Raw genomic sequence first — 27,403 nt, 5'->3', positions numbered from 1 at the left:
GCTCTTTCACCACTGCAAAGATTACGGTTCGAAGATTTTATTTTAGGACCTTAATAATTCATACTGACAGTGTAATGTAAACTAGGCTAGAAGATTGCACTCTCAAGTACCACACCAGGGATTGAATGACAGAAGAATAAACACTGGCCAAAGAAGCAAAATTTTTGGAGATATATGAGACTGCAAGAGAACCTGGCAGACAAAGATAAACATATTTTAGAGGAAAAAGCACCAACAGAAGAGAGATTAGAAAAAGGATATGGAATCACAGAATCATTATGGTTGGAAAAGACTTCCAAGACCACCCAGTCCCAACCCACCCCATTGTGCCCACTGACCACATCCCTCAGTGCCACATCCCCACGGTTCAGGAACACCTCCAGGGATGGTGAACCCCCCAGCTCCATGGGCAGCCTGTGCCACTGCAGCACTGCTCTTTGGGAGAAGAAATCCTGTGCAAATGCAAGCAGCTGTGTCATGCAATCACTGCTCCTGCCTGGTTCAGGTCTTTTATACAGGTGCTGGGGATTAGCACTTCTCTGTTAGCACTGTGGGCCTGTTTGCACACTCAAAGGTTTCCAAGACAAAGCCAGAAGTAGCACCTGGTCACCTCATAGCACAGCCAGAAACAAAAGGTACGAATCACTCAGCTTATCAATGAAAAGGCCGGCACACATAACTCTAACTCACCAAGGCAGAGGGACACACTCCCCCCTCCCAGAGCCTCTGGCCTAACAGACCTGCAGGTGGTGCTTCCTCAGTCCTTGCAGAGGGCAGCCTGCAGCAAGGAATTCACACCTCCTGCTCTGAGCCTGGGCTTTAACACTTCCACTGCTGCAGCCCCAGGCAGGATGTGGAGACTTCAGCATCTACAGTGTCTCTGCATGAAAAAATTCAGTGACTTCAAACTAGGATGAAGTTTAAGTAGAGAAAGGAAACCTATCACCAATTCTCGACATACCTTGAGGTATTTCAAAACAAAAACATTAAGAATCTCATCAAGTTTAAATTCTGAAATGTTTTTCCCCTTACAGAGAAAAACAGAACTTCTGTTGGCAGGTGCTGCCCTGCTGTCGTCAAACACATGTACTCCTCAGACCGACAGCTTCCTGGGACCGCTGCAGAAATTCTGTCTTTCTAAGAAACTCTATGATAATGAAATTACAGCCATGAGGGTCTTTAGTTACACAACCCTACTACCTCCAGGCACCACAGCCCAGCGAGGACCGTTCTAGAAGTACTGAAACTGATTTATCTCTTGCTGAGGAAGCTACAGTGTGTGGTGCTCCTCAGAATGGAGGGAAGCACGTGCTACTCCAGTCTCAAGGTTCCTCACTCCCAAGAACAATTAAACTCACTGCATCTTGAAAGCAACTCAGTATCAAGAACTGCAGTAAATCCACCTTTAGACTGAACTAATGGACTAATATGTGTGTACAAAGCCTCGCCAACTCATAAAGACGACCAGCTGAGAAACATGGCCTCATACTCAGTAATTAGACTTCCTGGCTACCGCTAAATGAGCACAAGCCAGAATGCAAACACAAGGCCCACAGCTTCAGTTCAATTTTGGACACCATTCTCTTTTCTTCCTAAAGACACATGATCTGAATTCCAACCCACGACTGCCTCAACAACAGCAGTCTTACTTCATCTACTATTTATTTTTATTGTAATTGTGCCACTTTCACATCTTCTGCTCTTTAAAAGGTTTACATTATTTTCAATTGTTAAAGGCTATGCATATCAAGTACTTCTGTTCTCAGCTTAATTGACTCTTTCTGAAGCCAGGAACTTCCATGCTAACTGACATGCTAAATGAACTAACAGTTGTTGACTTGTGCATGTAAAAATATCAAAGGTGCCATGCAAAGAGGGGGAAACTACACAGCTACTTGCAAATGCAATATACTGATGGTAAAAAATGAGAAAATTCAACATGAAGCCATACATCAGTTCCCAGTATTATTTACACAGCGATGGAAATGAGCCACTGCCTGGCTAACCTGGGGGTGTTAAGCTGTGCAGATCAATGACAGCAATAACTTGCCAGGATGAACCTTTGCTCCAAGCAAGCAGCAATGGCTATCACAGGCACTGTAACCAAGTAAACAAAACTACAACAAACAAAGGCAGGATAAAGCTGGATCAAGAGCTGCACAGGTGAAAGCAACAAGGACAAAAATAAAAAGTTATTATAGTAGACCGAAGCTCTTACACAGAGCCATGTCTCTGTGAATCATCAACCACTCGGCATTTAAAGAGCAGATGGCTGGAAGGTCCCCATATGTGAAAAATATTACCAACAAGAAGAGACCATAGTAACAGTGAAATATGACTTATAACTTGATACTGTGACTTTTATATGAATTGTTCTTAATGATAGAACATTGATCCATGCCAGAAGACTGAAAACTGGAGCACACTCTGAGGAAAAAGAGCAGTAAGCACCAAAAAGGCTTTATTAGTCAAAAAATAATCATTAGATCCCCTCACGGAAGGAGCAGCTCTCAACCTACTTTAACAATAATCTAATTTTGATAATTAATTACTACTTACCAGACTGTTAATCGGCCCCAATTCTAAACAGCATTCAATCACCTTTAAGCACCCTTACAAAGGAACACTAGCCAATAGCAGCTTTTATGTAACAAGAATTCCCTCCCAATCATATTGGTGAAAATGACACTAAAACAATAAGAGGCAGCTCTTCCATCACTGCCCATCAGAGCAGCACAGCGAGCTGCCCTCATTCTGCAGGGCAGCAACAGCAGCAGGCCGGACAGTCAACTTTCCTTATGGCAATGCACAGCAAGCCAAGAACAAACACAAGCAACATCTCTATCGTTTGCTGACAGCCCCATTTCCACCCAACAGATGCAATATACATTTCTCTCCATTAGAGGGACAGATGCCTAAAATAGCTAAACTTCACATTTTCTTGTTACTCCTCCCAGAGCCAGCCAGCAGGAGCAATCTCCCTCTGAAATAACAGGCTAGGTTTAGAGGCTATCGCATTACCACCTGATGAGCAGCTGAAATTTGACCAGCTACCTCCACAGCGCAGTATGTGAGCTTCAAAACCAGCTCTCTGCTGGCTCAAGTTTTAAGCAGGTACTGCTTAGCTCCGATTTCATAATTGCACACACAAAGATCTCCAGATCATGTTAGCCTTTGTCTGGGGCAATCTCACTAGGTATCGTTAGTGAGGAAACCAGAGGTTTCCACTGGGGTCTTGCATGTTCTATAATAGCACAGCACAGAGCAAGAGCTAATCCTGAATGTGAAACATGTCAGCCAAGCTCCCAAGCACTTCAGTATAAACTGAGCAGTTTGGGCCTTTTTTTCTTTCCTTTTCTTTTTCTTTTTTTTCCAGTTTACAAACTCCTACCCTATATTTAAGTGTACTGACAGCAGGATTCATTTTACTCATTATCCTTTCTGGACACTGTATTGGAGATAGACCTCAGAGTGCTGACTTCTCATAGAAGCTAGCAAGGATTTACAGTGAACAGAACAGAGTGCAGTAGGTTAGCACAGACCCACAACTCCAGGCAGGGCTTCTTTAGGGCCACACTCTAGGCTGCTTCGCTTTGAAATTGGTTTTCTTAACATCAGTGATGTCTGTGGGGGTTCCTCTGCTGTTTCATACGAGATGAACATCCACATGTAAGGCAGCAAAAGATACAGCCAGGAAATTGCGTGCACACTCAGGCAGGCAGGGCTCCATTCATTTTATCTTCTGGGCCTTGAACTACAATTTAATTAAAAAATGTGTAGAAGCGCAATGTAAACCTGCACACTACAAGGCTGAAAGCAAATTACACATTACCAGGCTCTGCCCTTCTGTTAGGTTTTATTTTCTCGAACAAAAAAAAAGCTGTTAAGTTCATAAGTGGTTACAGCAACACCAAACAGTTCGAAATTCCTAGTTGATACCTCTCCTTACCTCCACTGAAATGGATGGCTGTAGCATGGGCTAGACGGATTGCTCTGGGCTTGTGAGTTCAGGTAAAATACAAGAGGAGATGTGACAAGTGCACAGTCAGCACTAAATGGGAATTTAAGGTGCTGCAGACCCGGAGCAGATGTAGGAGAGAACGTGTGCTGATGAACATCACTTCCTCGGCAGTGGGAGTACAAAGGAGAGGAGATTCTGACAAGGTGCCACAGTAGAAAAGAAAATAAATCAGGGTCAATATCACATCTTCTGTTTATCACAGCAATAAAAGGGAAGAGGGAAAAAAAAAGACTTTCAAAACACGTTCTATCTTCTACCTATCAGTACAATCAACTATGTGGTCCAAGTCAGACAACCATCACCCTAACCAAAATGTACTTGTCAGTCAATATATAGTATCTATTCTGCATTATTTTTCTACTACAAAAATCTTCTGATCTGGAATTACCCAAATCCCTTTTTTTCAGTGATTCCCAGGTTTTCTGGATCACAGGCCACCTTCATTCTTTTGATGTCAAATTTTAGGTGTGAAAAATCAACCAAGATGGCAATGGCACCAGTGACAGACATGGGCCATTCGCAGCACAACCTTCGCAGGCTGCAATTTGGGAGCCATGGTTCTGCACCACAACTATGGCAACAACAGAAACAATCAACAGCAAAAACATGAATTACGCAAACCATTACCTTGAGGACAACGTTTAGCACTGACAATGTTTTAAAACAATTAATTAAGCCTGAGAGCAGCACTGCAAAATGAGTTTATTCAAATTGAGTGGTGGAGAAACTCAGGCATAAAGAGGTTGCGTGACTTGTTCTTAGCACAGCCATGGCAGTATTAGGACTGCAGCAGAGAAGGCTGATTCCCAGCTCTGTGCCTAGTACTGCAGACTGAACTATTACACCGTGCCTAGAGCAGCCAACAAATACTCCTATAAGCAGAGAGCACAGGACATTTCACTAAGGAGCTGCTTTTCAAGAAGCTGCAAACAGACTTCTACATCAACATAAAAAAGCTTAAAGACCTACTTTATTGAACTATACACGATGAGATGTCCTTCACTGGAAATAAAGGAAAAGTTAACTTACAAATATTGATATAATAAAGAAATCCTGGTAAATCAAAGAAAGTATTGTGAAATACACTTATATGATGAAAGCCTTCTGTCCAGATTCCCATAAAGTGACAAGATAACATGTTTGGAACTTTCAGTTATCTGAAAAATACAACAATATGCTGCATTTGTTCCTGTATCGAGTCCTTACAGGCTGAACACATCAGCTGTAAGCTCGGGACAGGATGGCTGTCACCCGGTGGTGACAGGGCAGTGTGGAATGGCTGATCAGCTGAACCCCTCATGGGGTTATCTGACAATAACAAAACTGTTTCAGTACGGCCATTCCTCTGGGAACTTTATACAACTTGCTACCTTTCTTCTAACCACATCTTCTTTCATAAGCAGTGATACAACCACTTCAGTTTTTCAGTGTAAGGAATCCAAATGCAACCACCATCTCCGGTTGGAGTATTTGGGGTGTTTTTTTGCACATAACTATAGGTAACTATATATACTTAAGTAAAGTTATAAAAGAACTGTTTTTAAGCATTTAATATCTAAGCTGTGAAAGTCAGTGTTACAATTCACCTATGCTCATTACTAGAAAACGCAAGTTCTCCACTTCTTACTCCTGCAAACCATGCAGGTCCCTCCTGTACACAGGGAGCACAGCAGGCACAGTACCAGCCATGGCTGCTCTCAGCTATCACTGTACAATCAGCCTTTTCCTCCTTAAAATGTGGGCAGCACTTAACAACATGCAGTGCTGGGCAATGCTCAGTGTGCTCCAGCGTTAGAACAAAGCGGTGCTGCCATATTGCTACAGCTATCACTGTGACTGCAACTGAGGGATGAAAAAAGTTTCTATTTGTTGTCCTTAGACATAACGCCTGGTAAAAAGGAAATCTGGGACGTGCTCCAGCTTTTGTTGGGTATTCAGACATTCTCCATGAGAAGTCCTGAAGCCGAGCACATTTGTTGTGAATGTTCGCTGGTTTTAATTCCCTACTGAATCGGAATAGTTGTTATCAATCAGCAACCTTTAGGTACTGGCAAATCTCTCCAGGCAATCTCTGCTTAAACAGCTGGTGAGCTCTGCAGGCTGCAGAAGGAGGTTAAGCTGCCTCCTGTCTGCCCCTCCCACCCCTGAGCAGGCTCCATTAACCTCACTGCTTATACACACAGCACTAAATAGATGACTTCCTTCCCGTAACCCATGGGAATAATAACACCACTATCAATAAACTGCCATTCTCACTAGTAGATTTCAAAGTGCTTGTAAAGTAATGAAAAGGATTCCATTTTAATTTCTAGCAATAACACATGGTAACGTGTTATCAAATCCAGAAGTTTCCATTTGTCGCCTTAGTTTAAGAAGACAACAAAAGTAGCGATGGTTTCTTTAGATCAGAGCCCTGTGACAGCTTTCTTTGAAGTACTTCTTAGGTTTGGAAGAGCCATCTAATTAGAAAGAGAGTTCCAAACATTTAGCTTCACACTACGTTAATCGACTCCAGGTACAAAACTTAAGCACAATGCATAACGTGTGTCATTTAAAAACGTTTAAATACGGCTCTTTTTTTTCTGGCTGTACTTTAATGGCCCACAGAAATAAAACGCTAAAGTTCTCAAAATCAAATTTCGCATAGAGGCAAACAAGCAAGATGGATAAATTCTAACAGCAAAAAGCAACGTTTCTCAGCACAGAATACTCTGCCTTGTTTTCTTCACTGTCTCCGCTTGAAACGTTTAAGTGCAACTCATTTCTCACAGCAGCCCTTACTGGATCCGCAGCGATGGGGCTCCCAGCCTATGCTTCCTCCGCTTCATCGTGGTGCTCTGTGGTTCTGCCCCCAACAAGAGGCTTCAAGGAGAGGAGACCCAGAGCGCAGGGCACACAGTCAGTGCAATCCCGAGCACTGCGTGTCCCAGTGCCACAGAGACCTCAGGAGTTCAGTAGTGATCCAGATTAGTCACATGGCTCGCATCCAACATGTAATTATTAAAAAAATAATAATCTTCTATGAATCGATCGACCCAGAGAAAGGCAACAAAGCCCACAGGTTTATGACTGGAAGGCACAGAAGAGTCAGACACACACCGACCCGAGCTGCCGGGCTGACAGCAGCGTGCCCAATTCGGCGCTCAGCAAATCACCAAACTTCTCCCAGACTGCATGGGGCAGCAGCTCTCCCCAAGTCACATGGCAGGCACGACATGAAGGCACACTCCAAAGGGTGCTGGCACAAATCCCACATGCCAGCTTGCAGACTCACACCGCGATAGGAACAGAGTCCCCACGTGCACCCAGAGCCTTTGCAGAGTCATCCGCGGTGCAAAGAGCAGCTGTTCTCTGCCGGCGAGCAAACACGTGAACCTGTCCCGTCAGAATCAATCCCCTCCAGCACGCGCACAGCTCTGTACTCAAACAGCCCCGTGCGGCTCCGTTCAGCTGCAGCTCCTGTGGCTGCCAGCACCAGCCCGGGAGCAGCAGGACAGGGGATGTCCTTCAGCAGGGCACAGTGCTCCCCTGCACCACGCACGTCGGCACTCCGTGTGCAGATGGTGGCTGCTATCAGCTCTATAGCAGTGTCAGGCTATTGCAGAAAGCGCCCATCTCCTAACGTCAACTCTTCCTAAAAAGCGTTCTCTGTAAGAAGTCAGCTTCCCAAATAAAATTTCCTAATACGTATCTTTGGTAGATTTTAAAGCGTTACACCGATTTTCTTGAAGCCCATATTTAGGCATGGGAAGTTGCCGCTGTCACAAGCTCTCATCAATCACAGCAGATTCCCAGCCCTTATCTGCAGACAGTGGCAGGCACAGATCGCAGCCCCTGCAGTCCAATCCCATCAGGAACACAGACCGCCAGCCCAGGGTACCCAGAGCATATCCCTTCTTGCGGGAGCTGTGCTATTTTGATAAGAGCATGCCCTCAAACCACTTTTAAAGCCTCGGGTACAAGCAGCAGCGTCCCACAGAGCCCTGCAGGAAGGACTGAGCATATCCCTCCCCCAGGGCCAGCCCCACAGACAGCTGAAAGCTCTGGGTTATTTTTGCAGCCCGTGCCCCATGCAGAAGGATGGAGCAGGCAGTGCATGCCACCTCCCCAGCAACAAAAATATCACAGCAGGAAGCGTTCAGGAAGGCACCATCCCTTACGCTGTTTCCAGACCCAAGTCAGGGCACAAAAGTAGCAGGACTCCTCACCCCTTCCCAGAACCGCTTCTTTCTCCTTTCACCACCCTTTGGCCTCCCCACATTGAGGTGCTGCACTTGGCCCAGCACAGACCCCCATCAGAAACGCCCACCCTCCAAGATGGGCAGCAACCCAATGCTGTCCTCCACTCCTCCGCAGAAACAGCACTTGAGCAGAATGGGATAAAGACATCAGGCAGCACTAAAGCTCACATTTTCTTTTACTGCTATCAAATTTGTTATTTCCAAGGTCTAAGCGTTACAGTTTAAAAAGAACAGAAGTAGAGGACAATATAAACTGGCATCCAGGGAGATGCCTTGGTGTGTTTAAGTGTTATTTTGTCAAGGATCCAGGAGTAAGGTAAACTGCTATTTAATGAAATACCCTGTGAGGTTCCTAGGGCTGCAGAGGTTCATATCTTTGAGTGGGGGGAATATTCCTTTTAAAATACACTCAAAGGAGTAAGGTCCACAGTAAGAGCCTGGCACGTGTCTTTATCATACACTATTATCTTGCTCACCATATTTCATACAGACAGACAGACGTACAGTTCATAGTACCTCCTGTCAGCACCTACCACCATCACAACAGCAGTTGGTAATACCTGAATTATTCAGATCTTTTATTGTTGTGTTCCCCCCCCCCTCCCAGTACCTAACTGTAATTAATCTTACACAAGAAGGCCAGCATTTGGTCTTTGATGACACAGAAATCTCTACAGCCATGAAAATATGCTATTTTGGGGGTTAAAAAAACAAACCTGTTTTTACTGAATACACTCTGGGTAATCATTATTTTTAATGTTTCTTATGTTTCCAGGCTCATTCTCCCCCAGACACGCACTATAAAGGTATATTTGGTACAGATGTCTGACAGCAGGAAAGAATTAGTACCAACATTTGCATCTGAAATTAAAAGCTGGTGTTGCAAATCTAGTTTGCTGAGGAAATTACCCTGTTCATAGTTAGATGGAATTTGGGAATTTTGGGGGTATTTTCTTTCTATAAAACATTACCTTTAGACATCACAAAAATACAGCAATCCAAGCTGGTCAACTGCCCAAAAAAACATGGGGAGTTCATAAAAAAACTTAACCCTGTCAATAAAGTTTGTGTTATGAACAACTGCATTCATTAACAGTGGGACAGCGAATAGGAAACTGGGTGGCCCCAACGCATCCCCAGCCAGATCCAGTGACTGCTGGGCAGCCGAGGCAGCAATGTAAGCAGACAGTGAACACCCACAGTCACCACGTGTTGTGTTACACACACAGACACGAGCCTCTGTCCTTCCAGGCCTGGAGCATCCCTGGTGCACTTTACATGCAGGTGCGCATCAAAAGCACCTGGAAGCTGAAGGCAGCAGCACAAAAACAATCTCTGAGGCACCAAAAGGAGAGAACAGGGTAACGGCCCCGAGTAATTAAACCACTTCCACTAATAGGAAGGAGATCAAAGTTTGGATCTATCACTCGTCATTTGCTGTTTGATATTAAAGAAAATATTCATGAATGGTAATTATTTTTGTGAACAAAATATGAGAAAAACATATCCAATACATTTATGTGCATAATTTATTCAAGGAAAACTTTGAACTCTGATTATTGAGCCACACTAGAGACAGAAAGCCACTACTCATACCTCTATTAATACTTGTATTAACTCAACCTCTTTACAACATGCAACTCAGCTGAGTGAAATTTCTTTTAGTGTATTGAACTGAACCCTCCATAGGAGCACAAGGACTTCAAGCACAATGACAACAAAATGGTATCTCAATAATTGAGTCGCTCTTAGTGATGCCCTGTGCACAACTCCCCCACCTGTTTCAGGTGCCTTCTCACCTTCTATTTAAGATTAGACCGCAAGACCTCCAAGGGCAAAACCATTATGGTGAGCTTGTGTTCCCTTCTACTGATACAGAAGAAGAGCTGATAACAGATTTCTCAGGCTCCATTCTACCACTCCTTTAGTTCAGCTTCTACACAAGACCTTTAGGTGGCAAAATTCCTCAAGCTCTCAGTACTGAGACATCTAACCCCACTTCTTTTCCTCAGCACAAGGAAGGGAAGCAACAGTTGTTCATGCTTACAGTCAGTTCCTGCACAAAAATAGACTAAATAATACAGACTCAGGCAAATATGAAGCAATGAGTCAGATAACGACTAAGTTAGAAGTGCTGTCAGAAAGGGCTCTCCCTTCTTCATTCAGCAATGACAAGTAATCTCACTATTTCAGTCTAAAACCTTTCTGACTTAACAGTCAACCAACACAACGACCTAGGAAGCACAAAGTGGACCACAGGAGGAAGCACTTCACTGCTGCCCAGAGAGGCTGTTGAATCTCCATCCCCAGAGACCTCCAGAAGCTGCCTGGCCATGGGCCTGGGCACACTGCTATCGGTACTGCTGCTGGAGCAGGGGTTGGGCCACGTGATCCCAGAGGTGCCTTCTCACCTCAGCCATTCTGTGAATAATCAAGTCTTCCTTTTACCTCCAGCTTGCTGGCAAATAATGACTAGCTGCCACGAAACGATTGTTTTACAGCAGTTAATGTACCCCAGCCTCCTGACTAGCAGAGAAAATGCTGAGTGGCTACATATTTCTATATAACACGATTGACCCCAAACTGCAACAAAGGCTGGAGTTTGTGCAGAAAATGGATGAACCTCTTGAGGATTCCTGGCTCCGAGCCAGAGGCTGCATCCATCTGTCAATTCCTGCTTCCCTCCTGCCAGCAAACAAAAGTCAGTGAATGACAGCCAGTGACTCCGGGCCTCGCTACATCCATAACCATCCCTACTCCTTAGCTACAGTACAATGCCTCCTCAGAATACATTTGTTTTTGCATATGGTGTTCACTGGTAAGGTGATGCAGGTAGAAGAAAAGCCTCCAGAAGAACTTAGAAAAGCCTACAATACATATCTCAGGGCACATTCTTAGGGCACTCCTTTTGACAAGATGATTAAATAGATCTATAACATATATACTTCATATAAACACACACGCATCATTATTATTGCCCTTCTTGATAAAAAACTTCTCTAATTCCTGATTTAAAGACTAACAGTGGATTATTATTTTATTGAACTTTACATCAAGTAAGCACTCTGATACTGGGATATCCAAATCAGATGCCTCAGCTCCACAGTACCTTCTTCAGTGATCCCATATGCTTATCAATATGGCATCAACACAAATACACATAAGCCATAATGCACCACTGAGTTCTTAAACACACTTCTCAAGGAAAGAGAATTCATTTGGTAGAACTGACAACAAAATCTGGAATTCCAGAAAACAGAAGTAATCAACTGAGCAGCAAATGCAACTAACTGAACATGTTTCAATTCCTCCCAGGCTTTAGTCTCACCAGTAGCTGCAAGTTTATGCTTTGAATTTATTACCTGGGTTGTCTTAACATAGATTGCTATGATGGCAGAAAACTAAGGGATCGAGTAATAAAAGCTGAAGGTGCTCAATCAGTGTAGAAATAAAACAGTCATTTAATCACAATCCAACAAAACATTACACGCTTGAAGGATTTCATTTGTATCTCAAGTATTTCAAATGTAAACGTATGAACAGTTGTGTGCCATACCCATCTCCACACTTGAAGGAAGGGAAATTCTCTGGCATCCTCCATTGCAACTTCACATTTTTTGTTACAAAAATAATGTTGTGTTAAACAAACAAACAAAAACCCTACTGGTAATTCTCTGTTCCACCAAATGTTCAAAGAACCTTCACAATCTCCGACTCATCAGCACCACTTCCAGCACATCCAGCAAATATAGCCAAGCTTGCCTTCAAGGCGTGCTGGCCAAACAGCTAAAAAGAAGAACCATTTCACATTCTTATTTACGTGACTGTTTGAGTGCTTGATCGCTGTCATGTGAACTAAATAAAAAGTTTTGATCATACCCCATATAAAAAAAAAAAAAGCCTTTTGATTCACTACATTGTTCAGGCACTACACAGCATCTTCCAAACACCACCTCTTATACAAAGGAGAGAGCTTGTATTAAATGGTTGAATGTTATTTCTCAGTAAAACCTGAGGAAAAAAGGTTATGTGCTTTTGTGAGCTTCATGTATGTGGCATACAAGCTTTGGGAAGCCATTTCAAATCACAGTGCAGCAGCAGCCAGTTCACATGCTTTCCCTTTTATACAATGCAATCAATAGTGCCATCTCTTGCATAGTAAAACTGTAAGCATAGTAGAAGCTAAATGCACTTACTGTAACTGCTAATTCGCTAACATTTTTTAAACATCACAGTACTAGAAGTCTGCTACTTGTTTATACTTAATTTTAGAAGCCTGCTTATCCCGACATCCGCTGCTTGGTTGGAATATCTCTGTGACACTGAATGCTCTGCATGCACCTGACTGCACAGTATCTGTGCACAGAGATTTCTGCCAGCACAGACTGAGGAGCAGTCATCAAAGCAGTCCATAGCACATCAATAACCAGAGATGGCGGCCGAATCGTTCTGGGGATGTCACAGCAAGTAACACTCAACACTGCCGCTCCTTCCATGGGAGGATCAGCTGAAGCTGATAATTAGCAGTAAGCCTACACTACTGCTAACCTTCCTACTACATATAAGGAAATGAATAGAGGTTGAACCTCAGAGAAATGTAAGCTGGCTGCTTCCAAGTGCATGACAGATTCTTGAAAACACTGACATAGAAAACAGGAGATCTGCCTATCTTTATGGCTTCATCAACTGAACTGCTACACACGTTCAAATCAAACCACATAAAGAATAAAGAATAGTTCTACTTACAAGCTTCCTCTTCTGGGGAGACTGAGCTCCTTCTGGAAAACAAACAGAATTAAAAAGTAGAGTTAATTTCACTTGTTTCTGTATTCCTCACCTAATTCTCAGCAGCAGAGCAGCCCCTAAGGGTCAGGGCCGCCAGGTGGCAGCAGCCAGCCGAGCTCTGGGGAGCATTGCAGCTGCTGGAGCTCAAAAGTGAAAACACAAATACATTTATTATTTGCAAGTAAGAGTTCTCTAAAGTTTGGAATTTATTACGGCTTCGCAGCACTGAGCAGATTTCACGTGTGAATTCTCGCAAAGCTGACAGCTCCCAGCATCGAGGAATAAATTCCTGCCATCAGACAAACTTGTCAAGATCTAATCAAAACATTTCAAGTGTGTGAGATAATAAATTGTGAGCATCTATAACAGGTTGTATGTTTTATATTCTAAAAAGGTATTTCGTCTACTCTCATTTATTAGAAAGAATTAAAAGCTTCCAACTGTGAAGTCTGCATAGCAATGAATGCTCTTTGCCAATGCAAGTGGGTAAGAGGATAAGGTGTAATTATTATATACCTCACACTGCTCCAGGTTTGTGTGTAACGTATATGCATACACAGACATACAAATACACTGGCACAGGTTGCCAAGAGGTGGTGGATGCCCCATCCCTGGAGACATCCAAATGAGGCTCACACATTGCCTTGCTCCAGGCACGAGGGCTGCAGAAAAGCTCTAACACTTCTCATCATTGAGATTCTGCCACAGAGACAAACCTACAGGAATCACGATCCAGTCCTAGGAGCAGCCAAACCTTTTCCTTTCCCTTTCCTCTGCTGGACACTTGTTTTACTCACATGATGAAAGCCTCAATGCTTCCTACACTGTAGCTATTTCAGGATCAAACACACCCAAGGTTAAAAGAAGGATTTGAGCATTGTTCATGAAATCATCTTTTGAAATCTGTCATCAGCCGAGTTTCCAAATAAAGAAGAAAACATACAAGCAGATGACATCTCAGTGCAGCTCAACTGTTTGTTGCCCCGTCCATGCAGTGATCTTTTTCAGCCCTGACATGGCTGTGGGCTTCCAATAGGCTTCCAGTTAACCCAGCAGTGGTGTGGCCACTGGAGATAGCAGCGAGCAGCAGAAGCAGCTCTGCCTCTTTGGAGTCACCTAAAGAAGTTCCATCTCAAAGAAAAAGGCAACACAAAATGGCTGGGGATGGAAGCAAGGAGGGAGAGGACAGCAGTCAGAACTGATGCCCATCTCAGGACACTCCCAACCAAGGAAAGCTGCAGACCTCTAAGGGACGCAGTGCCAGTAAATACCTGAGTGGGGATGTGGTCACAGGGTGGACACTCAGCTGGAGTTTATGCTGGCTTAGGAGTTTTGTGCTGCAGCGGGACCCACTGAGAGCGGGTTCTACAAATGACAGCACAATTTCAAACATGCAGCAGCACAACAAAAATGCTGATTAAATAACTATGTGAAACATAACAGAGAAGTCCAGCAGCATTTCCTAAGTGCACTCTGAAAGTGGAAACTGCTCAGAATCAGTGTTATTGTGCAGACTAAATGTTTCAGATACTAAAAGATGGAGGTGTGATTTGACTGGCTCCCATCCACTCTATAGCTGAGTGTGCCATTACACATCCACCCACCCTTGGAAAACAAATCACATTTAAAGAGTTAAGATAACTCCTAGTAGAGTGCTCAGCTGCAACTGCTTGGTCTGAAGCACTATTTACAGGGTGCAGCTGTAACCCTTCCTGCAGAAGTGCTATTTTCACACTGACCGCTTTTCCAATGAGGACGCTCAGGATTTCAGAAGGCCTCTTCCCAAGGCACACCTGTCTTCCCCAGCACTTCTGCTGCCCATCCCTGCAGACACCACCACTATCCCACAGCCAGCCTCCCTGCCAGCCGCTCTGTAGGGCAACAGCACATCCCCCCCACACAGAGACCTACAGTTTATATTTGGCTAACACTACGCGTTGCATATTTTAAATGACTGCTGCACGTTATTCACAAGGAAATTCTGGTAGTGGAAACAAAGAACCTCTTACACAGATCCCACGTCACAAAAAAAGAAGTGAACCAAATCCTGCAGTACACAAACGGCAGCAACAGACTGCTCTGGAAGTTAATCTTTTGTATCAGATCCATGTTTCAAGGCACAGTTATTAAACGTGCAGCCTGAGCTCCACATGACAAAAGCAGCAGCAGGTTTGCAGACAAGAAGTGAAGAAATGAATTTGGGGAAAGAAATACAGCATCCGAGCATTATTAAAGCTGGTTCTGAGCCCCTTCTTCAAAGGAGTGCCTTATATTTGTTTCCCTCTATCTTATCATCTCCAATAATGCAGACACAAAATCACGCCCTAACAACACGCTACAGTTCTGATCTCATAACAGAACCAGATCCCCATCATTTTTCAGGCAGCAAGGAAGTCAAAACAGAAAATATATTGGTAATTATAGGCATAATTTTTGGTTTACACAATATATGGTTTTCTACATACATACTGAAAACGTATTCCACAGTGATCTCTCGTATACAGAAATTGCCATAAAACATAATTGTTTCACGGAACAGAAAGAGTGCTATCTTTCTGCATGCATATATGCACACTACATGGAATGGAAATAAAGTCTATTTGTTCATTGACCTATGTGACAACCCGCATCTTTTAAACTGATATGTTATAAAAGTGTGAAGAGAACAGGAGCCCATCACTCAGAATTGTCGCTTTATCTCAATCCTGTAATTTGCCCTTGAATATGGAGCCGCACATATGGCACAAACCCACAGGCAAAGCTGGATGCTGGAGCTGCACTGATGGCAGTTTAAATGCAGCCCTTTCAAATTAAAGGGAGAACCACGGCTGCCTTCAGGATGCCTCACACTTTTGCCAGAGCAGCCGGCGTGATTCCTGAGATTGCCTCTGACCTTGGCTTCCTGCACGGCAGCTCACTGTCATTCCAGTTGGGACAATAGACAAATATTTTTACAGCTATACCAGTAAATACGTTTCAGTTAATAAGTTAATATTTCACAGATGATGAAATTCCACTGACACTCGCTGACCTGGTACCATGCACTCATGTTTTAATTTTTTTTTCCTTTGCTGACTACATTTGCTTTAGGGTATCTACCGACCAGCAGGGGATTAATTAAATCTCTTTCTATACATAACCATTTGCATTACAGAAATGATATAATGAGGTTTAGAATCTCCAGTTCTGATGGAAAATACAACCTGGCCAGGCAAGGACAAACTGTAATCCATCCATCAGATTAACAGAAAAGAATTTTTCATGGTGATTAATAAAAAACACAAACCACCACCCACCCCACATTAAACTGCTCTTTTTCCTATCAGAATCAGCAAAGAAAAAGAATTTCCTTCTTTTCACCATATCATTGTAAATGGTTATTAAAACAATACTTCTCAATTTCTCTCTCAGGTAACGATTACATCTGAAATTGTTTGCCAAACTCATCAGCAAAGAATTTTAAACAGCAACACAAACCATGTCTGTACCAAACGCCAGATCAGCCTATGGAACACACTGCAGATACTATTTCATATCATATACTGTCTTCTTAGAAACTAAATTCAGAATCTTATGGCTACATCATCTGCTTAACTACAGTGATGCTTAAAATACAGGAAACAAATGCCCAGACACTCTCTACTGTCATTCAGAACACAGGGAGGACACCGAGCTTCATTCCCAGACCTGACTCAGCACCATACGGGATTTATACCCGCAATCAACCGCACACGTCCTGAACTGCCAAACCCAGTGGTTCTGTTCCCCAAAGTGCCCTCCCTAAGAACTCTCACCTTCATGGCTGTGGGTGCCAGATCCTTCAGGACCACATGCACGGCACTACAATGGTTCGTGGTACACCTGATGCTATCCTAAATACCCTGCACACCCAAAGCAAGCAAAACGCTTTCTTTGGATAAGTTCCCTGCCTCAGCAGAAGTTACCTGTCTGTAGAAACATCCCTTGCAAAGTGTACTAACGTATAGAAACAACGGTGGGGAGAGGAAAAAAAAAAAAGACAGCTGTTGTGCTGACAGATGACCCCATTTCTCTAAATAAACAGTTTATATCAGTCTCGAAACCAATGGGTCAAGAATCAGCCAATGATGCATTTGATGTTTCTAGCATCCTCTGGCCTTTTTGCACTCTTCTGGGGAAAAAAAAAAAAACAAAAAACAAAACAAAACCAACCTTGGGTTTATTTCAAATAATGGCAATGAAGAAAATAAAGCTTAAAGCCCTTTCAACTTCAAACAAAATTCTCAATCACAGCCTATTATTTCCTCGTCCCCCATGAGCCCTTCCTTCCGCCTGGGCAACATAAAGTTCCCCCTTTGCAGGCAAAGTGAAGGATCTGGGCCACATCTGCACATTAACCTCTCAACAATATATGGCTCTGGAAGTTGCCCACTAACCTTTTGTACCACTTAACCTCTGGGCTCGTCATAAGACTAAGGCTACTGGTGATTTGACCTCAAGTAATCACAGAATACATCTCAAAACCACTGAGAATTTCCACTTTTCACAGAATATTCTGAGTGGGCTCCACTTCCATAAATGTGCATGTCATACAGATACATAGACAGACTTTAAAAGTATTCCTATATGTATGTGTATTTCTATCTGACCGTACAGATCGATAAGCATCTGTGTGTTTTTTTATGTGAGCTGGAGTGAGAACTCCATGTTACCTACACCACATCATGTTTTGAAGCCCACAGTACAATGTGATGCAGCGCACCATGGGCCCAACCAAACCTACTCACGTCAGAAAATGCAACCGAAGCCAGACATCATACCTTGGACAGACAGATGACAACACGAACAATGTATGCAAACCACGTTCCCAAGTGGCTGAGCAGTGAGCAGCCTGAGCCAGGCCCACAGCAGCTGCAGCCGAGCTGTGGGTTATGTGCAGCGTGGGCACTCACAGCCAAGGCTTGCTAACAGAATGGTGAATGACTTGCAATTCTCCAAGTCTCATTTCCTCCACAGCGTTCATTCCTATCTCTTATTCGGGACTAGGAGCTCAGGGTCAGTCTAATTTCATACTATCAGTAAAGCAGCAGCCTTTCTTTCACAGTAAAGAAAATAGCTACCTTCATATTTGATCCCAAGCTTTTCAGTTGAGGTTAAACAGTGAATGCTTTCTGAAAATTAAAGCCAACCCCTGAGAACCCCGGTCACATTAAGAAGAGCAGGTACAGTAACTCAGCTGTTCAATCCCGGATGTCAGCGCACTAATTTACCATCAGCTTGATTGTCTTCCCCAAGGCTAACAAAAAAAAGGAAAAAAGAGCCATTGTATGGCAGCAGCTCTCTCCAAATACATTTGCCAAACTTACTTTTAATATGTAGCACATAAAAGACCACAGATATACCTTCATTTGAAGATTACAGCTTACACATTGCAGCCCCAAGAGTTGTAGATGTGGCGCAGAAGCACGGAAAAAGCAGCAGAAAAGACTTGCTCTCATAACAGTCAATATATAAAACACAACAGCTTCAGCGGGCTGTCAGATAACTGACTTCCAAAACGAAGTAGCTGTCCAAATGTATGGACCAACTACATACAAGCCAAGACGCATGGTAATCTTCTGTAAATAAAAGGCAGGCTACAGCTTAAAATCTGAGAACTAACCTACTTAACCAACTCCAAATCTTTATTACCTACATTATATTTCTGCACAGATTAGCCTGAGGGTGAGGAATACTGAGAGGAATAACGCGCACAGCTTAGACAGCTCATTAATCTTTCTCATTACCTAATTCTAGCTATACAAGGCCACAAAGCAGATTACTGATCCAGGCTGTGTGCAGAGCAGGCCGCCCAGCTCTAACTGCCACCCAAATAACAGGAGCGACATTCACAACCCAGCCAGGCCACACCAGCCTGAGAAATTTAAGTCAGAAGGTCACGCTGTGCAAAACTTTGGAAAATGCAGAAAGGAGCGTCATCCCAGAGACACACAGCAGCTCACTATTGTTAGACGCTGCTCTGTAAAGCTGTCTTGACTTGCACCAAAAATTCCTTCAAGACTGGGCATGCAGCGACCGCAAGGAAACGGTCACAGCTGCTAAGAATGCCAAGAGCATTACAAATAAACAAACCCCATTTTATTCCCTCTCTTGTTGGCTCGTACTAATATTAATCTGTGATTAAGTCAGTTGTCATTCCTACAGTACACACACCTACTCCTTAAAAGGCTGTTTCTAAAAGAACTGACGGTCGGCTTCAAGGCTACCTGTCCACTCGTTTTACTTACAAAAATCATCAAGTATCTTCTGTTCAGTTTATAGCTGAGTACTCGAGCCCAGCACTCACATGAGTTACCTTGCATAGAAGCTCTGTAAAACCACGGGTATCTCATGTTAAAACAACTAGGGCTGCTCACCAGATCAAATCCATTCAGTGCATTGGTAATGTAAGCATGGAGCAAGGATCAGAGGTTACAAAGACAATTACATTGAAATATGTAGCTTGAGAGAACTCCGATAGTGAAGCTGGGCCCAAAAAGGTTCACTGTCAGCTCAACGTTAGCATCATCATCAGGCATCTCATGACAGCCAGAAGGGTCCCTGTTATCGTCAGGTTTGCCTCTCACCAAGGCCCCGGTCATGTGCTATTTAAGAAGCAGACAAGCAGGAATGAAGTCAGTTGTGGCATTTTCCCTCCATGTTAGGCTGAGACATTTGACACAGAATTGAAGAACATTCTGAGTTGGAAGCGACCCCCAAGGATCACCAAGTCCAACTCTGGGCTCTGCAGAGCATCACCAAACCCAAACCCGACAGCCGAGAGTTCCTTGAGCTCCTACTGACTGGGGCCATGCCACTGCCCTGGGATCTTTGCAACCATGTATTTCTCAAGTAATTTAGGCACCAAGAACTTCTGTATCAGACCCTGAAATAAGACCAAGTTTGTTAATATCAGATCTCTGGGAAAAAGCCCCGTGGCAGAGGAACAGTACTGATCTTCAAACAGCCCCACACTGCAGGCATCCCCCACCCTGCCAAAAGCTGCACCACATCCCTTCCACATAGATCATGTAAGAACACTCTCAGAAATTGAAAGCATAAGCAATCAATTTTAAAGATATTTAGTAATTAGCCCTAAAAGGGATTCCGAGCATATAAAGCTCCCTTGCCTTCATCCCGTTTATGACTGATAGCATCTGTAACCTCACGAGGCATCCATTAAGTTCAGTAGTTAATTACATCTGCTCTGAGCGGACATTATTTAGAGAACAAGCAGATGTAATTTCTCATTGCTTTGCTCATCTGCACGAGGCACTCCAGCTCACCCCTCTGCAATCTCTGCTTCTCAGCAGCCGCAGGGCAGCAGGAACAGGAGGAAGGTGGTTGGTTTTGAAGGGAATAAAGACAGTCCTGTGCTTTATGAGGACCTCCACGTGCTGGGCACCATATGAAAGTCTGGAACAAGCAGGTGCCCAGCAACATTCGTATCTCTGTGAACAGCCAGCAGAATTCATCTTTCTGCCCTCATTAGAGAACGGTGCAATACTGTTCACGTGCACTGGGCTTCAAATCATAGCCAAGCTGAAACCTAAATCCTCCATACAAGTAAAAGAAGAAAGGGCTTTACTGCTTCATTCCCAGATACTATTTACAGCAAAAGCAAAGAGCCACAGAAAGTCTGTAGTCACATTATGTGCACAGGGAGACATTGATGGCCTGGAAATACAAGGTGTGACTCACCCGAGTGAATACACAGAGTATTTCTACAGCTACCTGCTTAGAATTCATTCTAGAAAACAGTATTTTCAGTGAAAAACAAACATTAAAGTGAAGCAAGCTCTCCCACCAGCTCTTTCACACATGCTTTTAAGCAGGTGTTTTACTTGCTCTGAAATATCTAAATCACCATAACAATTAGAAATAGCTGACAATTATGTGTTCTCCTCAGATCTGATCAGTTAGAGGAACTGTGACAATCACCAACCTTATCCTCATTATAAAACAACAGTCTTGGGCTACCTTCATTTTATGGGAACACTGCTCTCTGCCACGGTCACATGTGACAAGCTGGTGGCAAATAGAATGCAAAACTGCAAAGCAGTGGTAGGCCAAACCCAAGATTAACATACAGATCAAACTGAGCGTGGTGAAAGGTTTATGCTGATGTATGCAGGACAGTTTTGGGCTGGGAGGGGGCAGAGCCTATCTTGGGAAAGCAGCATCTATTGCTTTCGAAATGAAAGCCAGTAGAGCTGGGAATCGCAGGCGCCACCTGACCTCATCCTTGGGCATATTTTTAATCAGCCACATCCAGGCTGTCCGTCAGGTGTATCATAAACTGCACAAATGTCAAGTGAATTAAGGTTTTCCTGCTCTCTGTGATTTCTCATATGAAGAAGCATGTGATCTTCCACAGATTTATTTCTGAACAACCTCACATTTAATACAGTTGGATAATTCGGGCTTCCTTGGTGCCAAGAGATCTGTTTCAGAGCAAAGGAAAATTCATCCCCAATTACAGAACAAGTAAAATGCAGACACACTCCCAAAGCACAGATTTGAGAAACTGCAGACTGTGCCTAATGACTTTAGCTCTGATGGGTGATTAGCGTGCTCTGTAATGGACTGACAGAAACAGCTGATTCTATTACAAGGACATGTCCTGGCCAGAATTTTCTCTCTGTTGCACTTAAATTATAAATATGTATTCTCTTGAAAATATATGGAGACAAAAGACAGTAATCAATCTCTAAAACTTCTGTCTTCTGTCTTTTATAATACTTCAAATTAGAACAAACAATGACTTCATCATCAGGAAAAGACTTTCAAGCATTTGGGACTGCCTGCACAGCCGTTACTCTTCCACACTACAAAGCATTCAGATCTCTTCATCCTCCACGCCTTCCAGCCCTTTGGAAGGACCTGCAAGGTTTTGGTTCATCCAGGTGTTGGCTTCAAAGGCATATTTTAAGGAATATTCCACTTTGTACCTATGAATACAGAAGAAATTTACAAGACTTGCACATTCATCAGAATTTGCCATTCAACAATTCTTTTGCTCCGAGCAGGACTGAGAAAGGGGCTATTCCTGAAGCAGACAGATCACACAGCAGCCGCGCTAATCAGTGTCTCTGTTCGTACCTGGAGGTTCAATTCCAAACATGCTCACAGCACTCAGCCCATGTTGGCTTCTGGGTTGTGAGCACACAGTGGCTTTATTTCAATAGTCATTAACACACTGTTTTCAACTGAATGCCTTTAACATACTTTGGAAGCACTGGAACCCAGAACTAAAGCCCATACACAGCTCACACAACCTACAAAAAGTAGCACTTAAACCTCAATACGAGCAAAACAAAGAACCAGAATGGTGCAATCACAAATAAATAACAACAAAACACATGCTATATCTCTATGCAAGCTTGCTCACAGCTGTTTTTCAACAGTTTCGTTGCAATTTCCATCTGCCCATCCCACCCTTACAATCAGCCCCATCCAGTAGCGCTTCTCAGAGCAGAAGTTATGGTTTTGATGCTCTTACCAGGAGCATTAGAGGATTTTTTTGTATAAAAGGCATATGTAGTAGCTGTTAAAATTCTTAACTGCCATGATAGCTATTAATATAATAAGAACACTCACTGAAGTATTAGTATTTTTGTTTGAGAGGGACTGAACTGCAAAGGAAAAGCTGAAAAGCTCATTTAGTTTAGCGACCATCTGTGAAGAAATAACTCGAGTAGCTTACAAAGAAACACCTTCCAACAGCAACCTTCCACCTGCACACAGAGCGGTATCATACACTGCCTCCTCCATCATGAAAAACCTTGGTTTATTTTGTTTTAGTGTTTAACTCCTTAATCCACCCTTAGACATGAACGCATTCTCTCAGCCGCCATGGTCGATTCTGTAAAACCATTCATTGCCTACAAAAGCACACCTGGATTCAGCTCAGTAATTTACCTCTAGATTTAGCTCTGTTAACTGGTGTGTTTCATTTCTATAAACAGCTTAGACACAGATAAAGTAGTTCCACCATTTTCTGACTGCAACAGGTTCAAAGCTCTTGGAATGTTTTCACTGTGTAATTTCTCACAAAATAAAGGCACAGCAAAGAAAAGCAAGGATGATCCCCATTTTTTCTTCTTCTTCAGAATAAAAGATTACACCAAACTCAGCTCGGTATTTTCAGCGTGTCATTTTATTCCATTGAATGCTACATCAAGAATTCGGAAGGTTTATTTCTAATTTATTTGCTGAATTTGGAATTCTAATAGCAGAAACAAGACCTCTGTCTAGCCCAGAAATTATGGGTGATTGGCAGCAGGGAGATTTAAGCATCATCTATAATAACCCCAAAGTAATCCTAGTGCAGTTTCTGGGGCTATTGCAGATTTACATATATGCTAAGTAGCATTCTTGACTTAACATCTTAAAGAGTCTTTTCTCACTTATGTGACCAAAAAAAGCAGGTTACAAGTAACATAAAATTTACAACATTTACAAAGATTTTTTTCCACTTTACAAATTCTCCACCATCTTCCTAAGTAACAAATCCGACTTTTTTTCTGCCCATCGTTTATTTTCATCATAATATGATGGTCAGGAGAAAAACTGAGATGGCTCACAGGGATGGGACCTATCATAGTCTGATGTAGTGTGTACTCTGTCTCACTAGGAGATGAGCCCCTGTGAAAGTGCTCTGCTTTGTAAACACAGGGCTGGAGATATTTCAGCAACCAAAATCATACTCTCTCCCTTTGCTGTCAGAAACCAGCCAGTGTTTGTGCCTACTCTGCCTGCATTGCAATTACAGCTTACTTAAAAATCAACAGGCATCATAGATGAATACAATCTTATTTTAATTTTCCCAGTAATTCTAACCGAGTATTTATAAGCCTCTTTCTACCCAAGTTTAACAATAAATGCAGATGCACACAGCATTTCAACGCACGCTGATTCTACAGAGCAGAATGTATGCTATAAAACAAACTACGGAGAATCATTCACAAAATACCTAATGAACAGCATTATGTCTTGCTTCTAAGATTAAATACTTTGAGTCTTGTTAATAGCATTGCACTGCCTATTCAGTCATAAAGAGATAATGAACAGGATATAAAGCTAATGAAGCAAAAATAGAGTAATACCTCCAAACATTCGTACCAGGCGAGATTCAAACTGGGCATCAAGAATTTCTTCACAGAGAGTGTGGTCAGGCACTGGCATAGGCTGCCACGGGGCAGGAGGAATCCCCATTCCTGAAGGCATTTGGAGATGTGAGGACATGGCACTGAGGACACGGGTTAGTGGTGGGGCTTGATGATCTTTTTGCTGACTCTCCCGTTCACTGTATGAATTACAAAATTACTCCAACTCTTCTATCCCTGAGCAGGTTAAGCACTCCCAGCATCCCTCAGGCTCATGCAGACAGCTGGGTAATGTTTTCAGTGCGCAAGATATGTCACATTAAGAACAAAAAAAATGTATATTAGAGGTAAGTGATCGATTTTTTTTTTTTCATAGCAAAATGTTAGATGAGACTTCAGTGTTTACCATTAATTCCAGCACGCAGTACATTAGTATATACTGCACAAGAGCAAACATTTCTAAAACTGTGAGGAATTCATTAGGTGAGGAGTCAACACAATGCCAGAACTGATATATACACCACTAAGTGCTCATACTCCTACATAAAGCCAAACTAACACAAATTTCAAAAACAAAGGAATCACAGAATGGCCAATGTGGGTTGGAAGGGACCTCGAGGATCATGAATCTCCAACCGTCCGAACACAGGAAGGGCCATCAATCTCCACATTCAATACTAGACCAGGCTGCCTAGGGCCCCATCCAACCTGGCACTGAACACCTCCAGGAATGGGGCATCCACAGCCTCTCCGGGCAGCTGTTCCAGCATCTCACCACTCTCATAGTAAAGAACTTCCCCCTGACTCCAACCTATATCTTCCCTCCTTCAACTAAAACCATTTCCCCTTGTCATGCTGTTATCTACCCATTCAAAGAGTTGACTCCCCTCCTGTTTATAGGCTCCCTTTAAGTACTGAAAGGCTGCAACTGATGACAATGTACAGCTGGAGGCTGGATAAAAAGCAAATAAGTTGATAGGCAGCATCAAGGACAGGATGGAACTTAATATGGAAATTACTATAATGCCATTAGCTCAGTCAGAAACGAATCAGCTGCTATGATGCCATGCCTGGTCCTGGCCATGCCATTCACACAGACACATCCCAGGCCCCTCACTAAGATGGTGCTACTGTGCTTAAAATTAATTTCCCTATGTAATACATAATTGTGCCTGGAAACTTGGGGGAAAAAAAGAGACAAAACTATCATCTGGACTCCACACACTAAATTTAAGGAGCAGGTTTTTAAAAGAGAGTAAATAATTTGTCCTTCTAGCCAAAAGAACAGAGGTATCTTCAGAGCTCTGCAGCACGACAGCATGGGTACAAAGCTGTGCCTTCCTATGTTCAGAGCAGGAATGTTTCCAATACAACAGAAAGAAAGTAACCTTCCAACACAGGCAGCCAACATCTCAGCAAAAAGAGACTTTGGCTGCAAGTGATGACAGACTCTTGGATTCACCGAGTAAAATCACAGGAAAATTCTCATGGAAAGAAGGCTGTTCAGAACAAAGGACAATGCTGGCCCAAGAACTGATTCATAAAACGGGTGCGTATAAAAGTGCTAGAAACTGAAATTAAAAGTTTATAATTTTCAGCTGACTGCATTTCTGAAACTACTGCAGGCCAGATTATGAAGCATCTACACTCCCTATGGTCCTACAGATACCCAAATGAACACAGTATGCACATTAATCCACTTGTGCGTGTACACACCATGAACAATCTCAATACACATACAATGAAATTCCATTTCCTATAAATATATGGAAAGTTCACACTTGTTCCAATGCACTGAGAAAACGCAAATTCCTGTATTATTTGAAACACTTTCTTTTACAACAGACTTCTTTCTTTGGAAAACAAAAGGTTTAAAAAGCCACAGGCTTCTGGAATGTATTTTCTAGATATGCAATCTACAGAGGCGTTCCAAAACAGCCCACAATATATTTAGCAGGCAAATTGTTAAAGCTTAGTACAAGAGGAATCTTCCTAATCTGCTTAAGGACAGGATATTTCAGTAGCAACATGGCCACTGCAATATGCCTGTGTTTCCCTGCACTAAGCCTGTTTATTTTTTGTTTTCTCTTCAGTCTGATTCTCTGGGGGGGATTAATTGTTTTTTGCTTGTTTGCCCTCATGGTAGGATCACTTTATTATCTGATTTTACGACTGCCGTTGCCATTTTCTGTCGGGACGCTTTGTTGTTTGCTTTGTGGCTCATCGTCAGTCAACCCTCTCTAGTTACGTACAACCTTCTTGGCTTTTCAGCTCCACTCTCAATACACAACAACTCGTCTTATGGGAGAAAAGCTGCACGAGTACCAGCTCCAGTTTTCACCAAGTGAAGACTACAGGAGGATCTGTCTGCTGCTGACACACTGATGTCCCAGCTAAAATACTTCTTCAGCCATGGATGTGTCATTTGGGATGGATGGAGGTAGAGCACCACATCTTTACAAATGGATGCACTCCAGGACTAGGAAACAAACTGCTGGAGAAAATGCTGTGGATCAGGATCTATTTCCAGGAGAAGAAAGAGCCTACCAAGAATCCAAAGGTTTTCTTTTAATCTGACTCTAATTCTACTGGCTATTACTGTCAGTGGTCCTTTAGGGGTTTTGCATCTCTAAACTATAAGGTTTTCACTATTAAAAAAAAAAAGAAAAAGAAAAAAAGAAAAAAGGATGAGCACCTTGATGTCAATTAATGAAAATATTTAACTTGGTTATTATTAAACTTTTACACATTTATGATACAGACTTTGGAAATACACCAGTTGATTAATCTCTACCATTAACAATGCAATGCAAAGAGTGGCAGATCGCTCATGACCAGCTCAGTTCTGAAGACAGAAGCTTTATAAACTGAGAAAGGATCATCTCACACCATCTAGCACTGACTGTTGGATGTATGTTCAGAGAATCAGGATCTTGTAGCACTCCTAAAAATTAAAACTTCATATACTTCAGAAAAAAAAAATTCTATGTTGTTTGCCATCAGGAGACAAAGAGAGTCTATACAATATTTGGCTATTCCTTTAGTATCAGCTTGTTATGTGCTATGCATTAGAAGGTAACCACACATTTAGAAAAAAGCAATTCTTTGTCAATTGATGTTGCTTGTTGATAGCTGGTTGTCTTCTGCTACGGTTTTCTCTGTTTTAAGTTCAAATGGTGCTTAGGTAGTATCCTTATTGAATATTTTGCTGCCAGTAAAGTTCTAATGCT

The 27,403-nt window shown here is 42.7% G+C and overlaps 1 protein-coding gene across 3 annotated transcripts in view; it reads right to left on the bottom strand.

Annotated features, from left to right (window-relative positions):
• MAST2 (microtubule associated serine/threonine kinase 2) overlaps positions 1-27,403 on the bottom strand; it is a 151,928-nt gene that overhangs the window by 74,307 nt on the left and 50,218 nt on the right. For all 3 annotated transcript variants that reach the window (XM_072343106.1, XM_072343107.1, XM_072343108.1), the window contains one exon: positions 13,009-13,040. In XM_072343106.1, coding sequence (XP_072199207.1) covers positions 13,009-13,040 — 32 coding nt within the window. The remainder of the gene's footprint in view (positions 1-13,008; positions 13,041-27,403) is intronic.

The sequence above is a fragment of the Excalfactoria chinensis genome, chromosome 8 (assembly GCF_039878825.1).
Source record: "Excalfactoria chinensis isolate bCotChi1 chromosome 8, bCotChi1.hap2, whole genome shotgun sequence".
Taxonomy (NCBI): Eukaryota; Metazoa; Chordata; class Aves; order Galliformes; family Phasianidae; genus Excalfactoria; species Excalfactoria chinensis.
This window is presented reverse-complemented; position numbering and strand designations above follow the sequence as displayed.